Raw genomic sequence first — 12,360 nt, 5'->3', positions numbered from 1 at the left:
CCACCCCTCCCCCGCCCATCGCCAGCCTTTTTTCCCCTCGCATCCTCGCCGGGTGCACCCCAGAACACGCCAGCTGTCTGGGCTCTGGGTGGCGGGACGCCTGAGCCGCGCACTGGGGCCAAAAGAACGAGGGCACGAAGCCCCCGCCCCGCAAGGACGGGCTCCCGCACTCCCGCGGAACCTCCCCTCCTGCGCTCGCCGCGGTGTGCTCCACTCCCGGCCAGGCGCGGAGCGGCGATGCCTAGCTCTGTGGCTACGGGCGTCGGCGAGTGCTTCTAGGGCGCTCCCGGAGCCGCTTGCCCCTGCCGCTGGCACCCCGAGCTTCCTCCCTCGCCAGCCAGGACGCTGCCGCCTCGTCGTTGCTCGCTGCTCCGCTGACGAGGCTGCAAAGCTGCAACTAAGTGGAGTTGGCCTCCCTGCCCACCTGTGGAAGAAGCTCGCGCTGATTGATGCGCCATCGCCTTTTTTCTCCTTCAGCCTCGCAGGCGTCCCCTCCCACAAATGCAGCATCACCCAGTGAATGTACATTAGGGTGGTTTCCCCCCCAGCTTCGGGCTTTGTTTGGGTTTGATTGTGTTTGGCTCTTCGCTAAGCTGATTTATGCAGCAGAAGCCCCAGCGGCTGGAGAGAAACAAAAGCTCTTTTCTTTGTCCCGGAGCGGGCTGCGGAGCTCCCGCTCGCGTCGCCGCCGTGGGCCATCGGCTGTCGGAGGAGGTGCCTCTCGCGGAGACAGCGGGCCCGCCGTGCTGAGCTGGGAGGGCCGCGGGGGCCCTGAGATGCCGAGCGGTGCCCCGGCCCGCGTACCTGCACCGCTTGCTCCAAGCCGCGGAGTCCGCCTGCCGGGCCTGCGGGAAACGTCGTAGCGACACTAGGAGCGCGGGCCCCGAGGTGCGCCCAGGAGGCGCGAGCGCGCGTCCGGAAAGCAGCCAGGCTGCGGGCGCGGGGCAGGCTGCTTTGCATTATGTGCGGCTCGGCCTTGGCTTTTTTTACCGCTGCATTTGTCTGCCTGCAAAACTGCCGGCGAGGTCCTGCCTCTTTTCTCCGGGCGGCCTGGGTGTTTTCACTTGTTCTTGGACTGGGCCAAAGTGGTAAGTTGTTTCGTTTTGTTTTCTTCTCTTTCCCAAAGGTCTTGGGCTGGCACGAAGAGCTGCCCGGCCAGAGCATCCCTGCCAGGTAAGTTACGGTTATCCGCCTCGATCTGCCCTGAGAACTTCAGAAGAACGGGTGTGTGGCCGCGTCCTCCACCGTAAGCGGCCTCTGGGGGGCCAGGTGTCAAGCATTTCCGCCTCGGGGTGACAGCGATAACTATGATACTAGGAGAGACTGTGTATTGCTCCCAGGTGGTGGAGAAACACTAATAGAATGGAAGTTTGGAAGACAGGTTGTCGTATTCACAGAAGGGGTTCTGGTTCATCCTCGAGGTATCATCTGTACAGAGCGTGCTCCCCATTTTTCTAGCATTTGGGTTCACTAACCACTCACCAACTTGCCTTTGACTCAAGGCTGCGGATGAGTTTAGTGAGACGTCCATTTTTGAGTCCAAGGAAAGGAAAGGACAGCTGAGCGAGTGATGAATATCCCTCAAGTGATATTTATTTGTGCTTTAAGCCACCATCCTTTCAGATTAAAAAAAAAAGCAGAATAAAAACTTTCTCAGCTAATTGATCCCTCACTGTGATCAGTCTCTCTGAGACTGAGGAGCAAAGATAACCCTGGACCAGGATTGACAGCTATGGGTCCAGGCAAGCCACTTAAGTCAGAGTTACCTTGATCTGGAGAGGTTACCTCCGTATAAACTGTATTGTCCTCATCTGTAAAATGGGGGTAATAATACCTGCCTTCCCTAGATCACAAAGGAAAGTTCAAGTCAAATAGTGTATGAGACAGTGTTTTAGGACTTTTGAGTTATGTAATCAAAGTCAACTGTAAGGTGGTAGCATTGGATTGTTAGCAAACATTGGATTGTTATAAAACATTATAAGTAATAGTAATAGTCATCAGTTTAGGATTTCTTATTGGTTTTCAATATTTGCCAAACATTTATTTTTGCCAGTGCAGTGACTATTGTGTACTTTATTTTTTAATTTTACTTTATCTCTGTCTGGTTACTGAGCCCTTAAATTCTATTAGATCCTTTCTCTAACCTCTCCAACTCAAGAAGAGTTTAATTAATAGCTGTAATTGTTTGTAATACTAAACTTCACTCCTACATTTTGAATTAATGTTCCAAGTTTCTGCCTGAAGCAAATTTAAACAAAGTCATAACCATATAATGGAAACATCCAACTAACTTTACTTATTTGTTGTATATATAGTTGTCTAATATTTGTTTTGGAAAGATTTACCCAGTTTGAAATGGGGACAATTAGAGTAAATTTTTATCTTGTGGTTATATTTTAGCTTGTATGTTGATTTCAAAATAAGTGAAACCTAAAGCAAAGGAAAAAGTAACATTCATTACCAGTTACCTCTTAAATGGAACATGCACTTGTTGCAGCAGATTTTCCACTGAGCATAATTCCATCCTGTTTCAATAAATAAGTGTTTTTCTAGATTTAGTAAATACACACATATACACACACACTACTAAAATGACCAAATTTATGTTAACAGAGTATATTTTCTTTCCCATACATAGGCAAAGGAAAAAGTCTTACTTTTCCCTAGAATTTGCTAATAATAATAATTTTTTTATATGTTGTGCTTATAAAGATTAGTCAAGCTCTTGTGTAATAGCATTGTATTTCCATCCAATGAGTATAACTGATTTGAAGCAAATATTATGAATGGGCCGCCTTGCACCTGCAGACCTGAAAAGAGAATGCTTATCTGAAATCAGAACAAGGCATCCTTTGGCCAGTCTCTGTCAATATACAAAGGTTTCTGATGTATACTGATTTGCATGGCAGTTAAAAACATGCAAAAAATTTAAATTATAGCCAGTACAACTCAGAAAATTAGAGATCAGAGTAAACTGTTGTATTTTCATGATATAGCTACAACTCTCAAATTATATGTTTTCACAGTGCAAATTAGATGCTTAAAGCAGCATAGAAATTTAGGTATCAGTTACAAAGGAAATCCTGTTCCCTTGCTCAGTAGTTTACACCAAGGAAATGTTGAGGGCAATAAAGCCATACAAAAGAGACCATAAGCTGCACAAGAACAACATAACTTTGGGTTTAATTTTTGAAGTATAATTTACAGGGCTTGAATACGTAGTGGACTTTTAATAATGAACATTAGTGAGCAGTGGAGATGTTATTAATAAAATGCGAAGATTTCTGATGTAGAAAAAAATTATTGCAACTTGTTTTTCAGCTTTTGCTGGTGGAAATTACTGACAGAGGAATAGTAACACTATAAAATGGTTAATGAGTAACTGGAAATATGTAGAGAATACTTAGTGGTTAATACTTGCAGAGCTCATGTAGCAATATTGTTGATTGCATATTTTCTTATTTTGAAAGATTAAGAACCTTTATTACCTAATTTTTACAATATGTGCAAATTTCAGAAATCAGTTTCTTTTAAAAGAAGAACTATTATTGCAATGAAATTTCACCTTCTATTTATTCAACTGTCAACTATTTATTCTTTTAAATAACAGCTGGATTATGATTACTGACTGTAGCATTACTTTTCTTCAAAACATTTCATAGCGTAAATGTTCTCAGAATTCTTTATGCTTACCTAAAGTGATCAGATATTTAACAGAACCAAGGCTTCATTTAAAAAAACCCAGTCTCGGGCCGGCCCGGTGGCGCACTGGAGAGTGCGCTGCTTGGGAGCGCAGTGGCGCTCCCACTGAGGGTTCGGATCCCATGTGGAGACCGGTTCCCGCTCACTGGCTGAGCACGGTGCGGGTGCGACACCGAGGGTTGCGATCCCGTTACCGGTCAGTAAAAAAGACAAAAAGGAAAAAAAAAAAAAAACCCAGTCTTCCAAATTACACAGTAAGCATCCAAATTAACTCTATCCTAAAGAAAGTGAGATACTTTCTTGTCAGTTAAAAAGTCATCTATGCTAGCTCTGTATATGAAAGTAAAGTAGCTGATTTGATTTTTAAAATGCCAGAAAAATTTTTGTGACCCAAAATAGCTACTTCTGTTACCAGGTTTTCTGAAATTTTACCACTTAATGGATTGCTTTAGGTTAAGCATGGTATTGGCCCTATGTTTCTTTTAATATTTAACATTGTATTGTGGAAATTTTCAAACACATACAGAGGCAGAGAAAATAGTATAATGAATTACCGTATACCCATCCATCACCTGGTTTTGTTAATATCAACTCGAAACCAACTTCTTTCATCTCTGCTACCACCCCCACCTAGTTCATCCCCCTACCCCCAACTAAATTAGTATGAAGCAGGTGTCTCATATCATTTTATTCTAAGATATTTCAGGAAACTGAAATACTACTGTAGGAGAAACACACTGTCATTAATCCCAAAGCATGAATTTTTCAGCTGAAATTTAGGATCGAAAGAATGTTCACAATCTTTAAAAGGAGGAATTGTGGAAGAGAGGGAGACAAGGAAAGACAAAGACACAGTTTCAGCCATTAACTTTTCAATAGTTCTATAATGATTTCCATTAAAAATATTTTTCTTAAAAAATATGCCTATGTTGCATATGTAACAGCTTTTTCTGGTGTGTATGTAAATGAAGAAGAAAAAATAACATGAATAAATCTACTTCCGCAGACAAATGCTACTTACTTTTTATCTCAATGGAATCACAGCTGGAATACCCTGTTAAAGTTTTGGTTTTAAGGATCCCTCCTGCCCCCATATCATCAGTTTTTCTCCTCTCTACTGTATCATTTATAGCAATATCCATATATGCTGCCATCTCTCTCATCTTTTATTTTTCACTCTTCTTTTGCTGTAAGTTCCTGAAAGAATTGTCCATACTTGTCCCCAGTTCCTCTCCTCATCATCTCTTTGAATCCATTACAACCAGGCTTTCTTTATCACCTCTTTAACAGTTCCACTCTGATAAAATCAGGGTGACCTCCTCATTGACAAATCCAGTGGCCAGTTCTTGCTCTTCATCCTCCTTGACCTGTCATCTGTCACTGAACTGACACTGTTGACCTTGCCCTCCTTACAAATACTTCTTCCCTTGGCTTCCTGGGCCCACACTTTCTTGAGTTAAGCTCCTTCTCCATCTCTGATGTTGATTCTGCCTCATCTCCCAACCACCAAATGTAGGAGTGGCCCAGAACTCAGTTCTTGGAATTGCTCTTCTTGATATACACTGAGTTCTCAGGTGCACTGATCCAGTTTTGTGTCTTAAATACCATGTCTGTGCTCCCAGGTATGTATCCCTAGTCCTGTTCTTCGGAGGGTACAGCAAACTGCCTATTCAACATCTCCACTGTATGTGTAAAGGTAAAAATCAGCCCTAAAGTATTCAAAACCAAACTCCCAATTCTCTCCCCCAAGCTTGCTCCTTTCTCATGCTTTGTCATCTCAGTAAATGGTAAGTCAGTCTCCCAGTAGTTTAGGCTGACACTTTCTCTCACATTCCATAGTCAGTTCACCACCTCCACTGCCACCGCTCTGGTCCATGCCACCATTTTTGGCTCAAACTCTTGAATGCCTACTTAATCACTTCTCCACTCCAGAGTGCAGCCAGACTTACCTTTTCAAAATGTGCATCAGGTCCTGTCACTTGTCTACTCAGAACTCTCTGTGGCTTTTCATCTGTCTCAGATGGAAGGCCCAGTCTTTACATGGACTTCAAGATCCTACATGAGCTACCCCCTGCTGACTATGTAAACCTCACCTCCTTACCCACTTTCCCTCTCTCTCTTTGTTCTAGCAATACTGCTCCCTGCTATACCTTGGATGTACCAAACATCATCCTACCTCCAGTCTTGAACATGCTCTTCTCTCTGCCTAGAATGTTCTTCTCTGAGACATCTTACTTACTCCTTCTACCTTATTTCCTCAGAATAATACCACCTTATCAAATTCCTCTATTCAAATACCACCTTATCAAAGAGGTGATATTCGTCCTCCCTGTCAGCATGTTTAGCCCCTTTACCTGTCTCTCCTTCTTTTACAGCCCTTAGCATCCCCTAATATACTATGTATTCATTTGTTTACTGCCTTTGTTTCTCCTCCCAACCCTGAAACTAGAATACACCTCATGTCCTCCTTAGAAAAATGCCAGCCATGTAAAGAACACCCAATACACGTGTTGAAAGAAAGAATGAATTTATAAATTTGTCTCATATTTGTCTCAGATTAATTCCCTGTTTATTCTGAGATAGAGCTTCATTTACTTTCTCTTTCTCTTACCTCTGCATAACATATAAACTGAAGAATTCAGTTCTGATATATTTTATCAGAAAATAACAAAATCTTCTTGCAGAAAAAAATAATAATAACGGTATTTCTACATGTAGTATAAACATGCAAAAACAAGTTTACCAATAATGCCAATTTGCTGTGATTTTTTTTTGTCCATTTAGATTTAATAAAGGTGAATCAATCCTGTAACCTCTTTTTTTGTAAAGAGTTATGAAAAGTATAACATATAGAAGCATATATGAGACCCTAAAATGTAGAAGGACTGACCAGGTAGAAAAAGTTCTTAGAATAATTTTACCAGCTGATAATTCTTTAAAATGTATGTTTAAATTTTAAAGATATTATATTATTTACTCATGAAACGATACACCTTCCAAGCTAATTATGCCTTGATTAGACTGAAAAAACAACAACAACCCAGAATTAGTTAGCATTATAATAAACAAAGAGAATCAGGGAATGTAGCTTGGAAAAGAAGGGGAAATTATTTAATAAGATTTAATACAGACAATTAAAAGATAAGTATAATAATCAGTTTTCTTTCCAATTTGATTTTTTATGAAACCTGAGAAATATCATGATACAGCAGTATCATGACATTGCCTTTTCTGTTTTCTTGTACTCTGTTTCCTCACAGAAAATAAGGTATTTGAGATAATCCAATCTTTGTTCTTTAATAGCTTAGAGCCTGTTCTGCCCCCACTCTTTAAATTTGATTTATTCAGGTATACATAGTTTGGTGTTAAATTCCTCACTGTGCTCACCATTCCCCCAAAGGCATTTTATTGACCACTACGGTGGTGTCAGAAGGTACTGTTTTGACCTGAGGTTCTTTAAACTTTAACAAATGGAGCCTGTCCCTACCCAGAGTCCATTCAGTTTTCTTGAAAAGTATCAAACTATATTCCTTTGGTGCAGCCTTCCTCTTGTTTGTACTTATTAAGCATCCTCCTTGAAAGTGCCTGTTACACAGTATCCTCAGTTCTTAGAATAATGCCCTTTTCGCTGGTTTGACAAGTCTCATAAGTGAGTAACTGATATAAAAACTGTTACTTATAAAATGTTTGAATCTTACCTTGCCAAACTGAGACAAGGAAATATACTTTTTATATGATTATTTCATTACCTGACAACCTCATAACCAGTCTTATATTTACTCAATCCTTTTTGGCCCTCAAAACTCTAGTACTTGTTGTAGCCCAAGTATACACATTTAAAGGAGTTTTGCCAGCAGGAGGACTGTGAGGCCCTTTGAATCTTTTCTAATTATTCATGAAATATATTCCATAAACTGTATATTGATTAGAAAATAAAATAATCCATTGAAAAAAATAACATTTTATGCTAATTTATAATGTATTTTATTAAGTTGAACAATTAGATACTGAGCTTTTTAAGTAGGTGACTTAATTGTTAATCTCTAAAAATGGAACTTTTCCAATTGTATCCTAAAGATGGCATATAATTATGGCTTCTATGTGTAGTGGAAAGAAAGTGGGATGCTCACGTAATTTAATAAACATTTGGGTAGCTCTCACTCTGTGCCATGCACTGATCTAAATGATTTACTGTTAATTTAATGTTCATAATAGCCCTATGAGAGATGAAATTGTACTCCCTGTGTTAGAAATGAGGAAAGTGATGCACGGAGAAGATAATTTGCCTGACGTCACCTAGCTAGCAAGTAGGAGAGATGGGATTTGAATTCCATTGTGTTACATCATAATTTCCTCAAAAACATTTCTGGATGTCGCACCTTCAGCGTGATTGTCAGATGACAGAGGACCTTGCCACACATGCTTTACATAATGATTCCTTGGCCCCACCCTGTTACAAAGGTAATTGTAGGAATCTTATTGCCCACACTGAGTAACCAAAGGGGAGGATACACATTTGTGAATCATGGGCCTGGCCAAAGCATACCTCCTATTGAAGCCCCCAGATAATCTCAATCACCTTCAGTATACCTCACCATGGAAGTCTTTATTATCTGAATGAGAAAGGGGGAGAAAACATGCGCCTTTATGGGAGTAACCCGGAAGAAAACTTTGCCTCCCTATACACATTGGGTTTCCAGTGTGTCATAGATGTGTATGATTCATGGGTATGAGAGAGAAAGAAGAGAAGGAAGAGACTGACTTACTGTTTAGTTCGTAACCAGTTCAGTCAAAAGTGGTCAAAGGGACAAAATCATGGTGTGGTCAGACCATTGATCAACATAAGACTAACTGCATTCCCAGCTGCGGGGAGCCACTATGTTACAGATTGAATTTCTATATTGTTTAACACATTCATGTTATTTTTACTCCACACATTTTTACTAAGGTAGGCATCACTTTCGTTGTTAAATATTTGCATTGATTAGCCATGTCCAGCAGTATTGGTCATTTGGAGCATGACATTTCCAGTAGATGCTAGGCTAAAGGCACATGCTTCTACACATGGTTCAGGCAGCACTTTGATTCTAAGACATCAAAGGCTAAGTTCTAAGCACCCAGAAAATAGCAGAGAGCAAAACAAATCACTGCTCTCATGAGGCTTACGTTCTAATTGAAAAGGTATGTGTGCACACAAATATAGGTACGTGTGCATGTGTGTGTCTGAGATAAAAATCAGAAAAAATAAAGCAGAGTAATTGAATTGACTTAAGAAGGACAGTCTGCTACCATATGTATGATGATCAGAGCAGATCGTTCTAATAAGATGACATTAAACTTCTTAATTTTTCCCTTTATGATCCTCTTAAGGCATTTCACAATCTTTCCTATAGTTTCTCCTCTGGAAAAAGGAGGAAAAAAGATATGTTAGTATTTCCAAGTCGGTAACAGTAATGGAAATGTTTTTCCTTTTTTGCTATTAAAGATAATAAAATTCTCACTTAGGGTAGGTAGAAAAACGTTATAAGTCAGTGAAGGGGTAAACAGACAATAAATAAGAGGGAGATACCAGGTAACATCATTAAAGGAAAATGGAGATTCTTAACTGTTTTTCAACATCACGTGTTTGTCCGCAATGGCTTCTCCGGTCTACCCCTTCCTTTCAACACAGTGCCATTGAGTAGAGAAATACTGAATTATCCTTCATTCTACGAGTTTCCTGAGCAGACTCCATCACTTCAAACCCTTGTCAACATTTTCCCTCACTACTTAGAATCTTTCCATGGCTCCCATTGTCTCCAGGCTCCTCAGCTCCATGTACAGCTCCCCCTGTTCCCCAGCACCCCATGCCTGACCCTTGCCTTGTCTCCATGCCCACCTGTGCCTCCTCTAGGGCAGACACGGTGCTTGTAGTTTTGTTGTCTCCAATGCCTAGCACTTAGTAGGTCCTAATAAATACGGAGTAAATGACTCTGTGGATGAGGTGAGGATAGTAGGGAGCAGTCTAAAATCGGACAACCAAACAAATAAGCCCTAATCAGCTCTAGTCCTCACTGGAATTTGAACTTAGAGAAATCAGGTTTTCTTTTGAAAGTGGGTTATACCATAAATGACACTTGTTTCTGCTTTCCCAGTCCACTTCAGAAAGTAGTCCCTTGACCTTCTTGGCAAGTCTTTAGCAGAGATCAAAAGCTGGCCTTTAATCTTTTTTTTTAAGTTAGTTTTGCTTTCAAAATTTCTGTAGCAATTATTTTCATTGTTGATAATTAAGTATGAAAAGTATTCCTGATCCTTTACCCTTGGTGTCCGTTGTAAAACTGAATTTCATTTAGATTACACAAACTGGAATTTGCAGTCACTTCTAACCAAATACTGAAAAAAATAATAATAATAATAAAAAGGCAAACTATTCTAATTCATTTAATCACTATTCATTCAGACTTTCTTAAAGCACCTACAGCTTTATGGCAGGCACTATACTGAGTTCTAGAGTTAAAAGAATAATAATAGATAAAATTTGTTGAGTGTTTTCTGTAGGCCAGGTACCCTCCTGGACACATGATATGAAAAGATAATATATCCTTTTATGCTTGCAACCCTGTGAATTATATACTGTTATTCCCATTTTATAGGTAAGCAAACTAATTAAAGAGACATGAATAACTTCTTCAAGATCTGTTAGCTAATAAATAATATAACCAGAATTCCGACCCATGTGGGTTTGACTCAGCAGCCTCAAAGACCATTATAGACTGCCTTCCAGGGTGAGAGGAGTCCCTGCCCTAAGCCTTCGAGGACCCAGCTCTAGTCCTCATCCAGCCATGGCTCTAACCATTGGCAGGGAGTGCATGGGGCATGTGTATCCAGAGTCTGTCACCCCCTTCTAGATCATCTTCAGATTTCTCTACCCAAACAGCTCCAGGTTACTTTCAGGGCCTTCCTTCTGTAAGTAAACTGTGGCACTGATATGGCAAGCCCTAGGTGAGAGTGGCCAAGGGCAGCTGGTGCAGGAGAAGTAAACAGAGCTTGGACATGCAGGCTGGAGTATCCATGCAGGTAACAACAGGTTACTTGTGGTGCGAATAAATCTAGAGGTGGGAGAGAAGAGGGACAGGTCGTGGTCTGGAGGGGCAATGCTTCACTCGCTGCCAAGTTCCCAACCAGATATCCAAGTAGTTAGAAATTCTAAATTTAGACTTAACCTTCTAGTTCGTTGAAAATGTATATGTATCAAGGAAGAACTTCTTTTACCTAGTAGATTCTTAGCCTGGTTTGTAACTGTTAAATATTTCATCCTATTACTCCCACTGCCATTTGTACTCTTGTTCTTGGCCCTGAAAAAATTAGGGACAGACTTGTCTACTAGTTTAAATATTACTAGGAGGTGGACAGGAGGACAAACAATGAAAACACCAGAAACCTTTGCATAAGGAGCACTAGCTCACGTCAGGGGGCTTTTATGTTTTAGTGACTTTTGGTAAGCTCTAAGATGTGTACAGATTGCACCTGAGTCCTACTGTCTGACAAATAGTGTTATGATGAAAGTCCAGTATATGCGTGTTCTTTATTTATTTTTACTTTTTATTTTCTTCTATTAATTTAAAACATGTCACAGCAAAGAACATTTAACTGACATGAATGTCCTAATTTAGTCAAGTTGTTCAGCTGGCATTTATTTAGTACTTACAGATATTAAGTGAATGAACATTCTTGGAATAAAAGGGACTATTTTTCAATTTAAAATTGATCTTAATGTGACCGTCTTTCTACTTTCACAGTAAGTAAACTAATATAATTAACACACCAAAAAAAAATGTAATGAAATTCAAAATGATTTCTTCCACTTGGATTTTATAATTTAATGAGAACAGTCTCACCTTTCAACTAAAGTGCTGGTATCAATTCTTGCTAGGAAACTACTAATATTAAACGGATATGTTAAAATTATCTTCCCTGGGTAATTTTAAAAGGTCCCCAACTAAAATTAGTTTAGGAAACAAGAATAAAATCATTAAATTAAAATTGCAAAGTTAAATTACAGTGGTCTTATCAGATATATACTCTTTTTTTTTTTTTTCTTTTTTTGACCAGTAAGGGGATCACAACCCTTGGCACAGTGTCGTCTGCACCACACTCAGCCAGTGAGCACACTGGCCATCCCTATATAGGATCCGAACCCGCAGCCTCGGCGCTACCAGCACCCCACTCTCCCGAGTGAGCCAGGGGGCCGGCCGCAGATATATGCTCTTAAGATGATTTTAAAAGATGCTTTTGAGTGCTGCTATTTAATGTATTTAAAGTTCATATTTTAAAACAGCATGTAAGATCTTAAAAAGTGGGCTTTCATGCTGACCTTGTCAATGAGCCAACCACCGTTACTACAGTGGTTTTAGAGATGTGTAATCTCTTTGTCATGTGTTTTGTTGTTGTTTTGTGTTGTTTTAATTGACAAATACTGTTACATTTGTCACAGAGTCTGTTGCCATTCCAGATCAGTATTGTCACAGTTTGATTATTCTAGAGGATTGCTACAAAAACCTACAGTCCATGGATAATACAGAGTAAGAAACCAGAGTAGCTCGAAAGGGCTAGTTCAAGCCAAAGTCCATGGGAGAGCCTGAGTTTGGAAGTGGGAGAGGGGCTGTTAATGAAGACAGG

The 12,360-nt window shown here is 40.1% G+C and overlaps 1 protein-coding gene across 1 annotated transcript in view; it reads left to right on the top strand.

Moving 5' to 3' along the window:
* Positions 1-285: 285 nt before the first annotated feature.
* ITGB8 (integrin, beta 8) overlaps positions 286-12,360 on the top strand; it is an 80,577-nt gene continuing 68,502 nt past the window's right edge. Inside the window, exon 1 of the mRNA XM_008572762.1 lies at positions 286-1,088. Coding sequence (XP_008570984.1) covers positions 962-1,088 — 127 coding nt within the window. The 5' untranslated portion in view covers positions 286-961. The remainder of the gene's footprint in view (positions 1,089-12,360) is intronic.

This window comes from Galeopterus variegatus, unplaced genomic scaffold (assembly GCF_000696425.1).
Source record: "Galeopterus variegatus unplaced genomic scaffold, G_variegatus-3.0.2 Scaffold834, whole genome shotgun sequence".
In the NCBI taxonomy this organism is placed as follows: domain Eukaryota; kingdom Metazoa; phylum Chordata; class Mammalia; order Dermoptera; family Cynocephalidae; genus Galeopterus; species Galeopterus variegatus.
The sequence above is the reverse complement of the archived record's forward strand: the minus strand, read 5'-3'. Positions and strand labels throughout refer to the sequence as shown.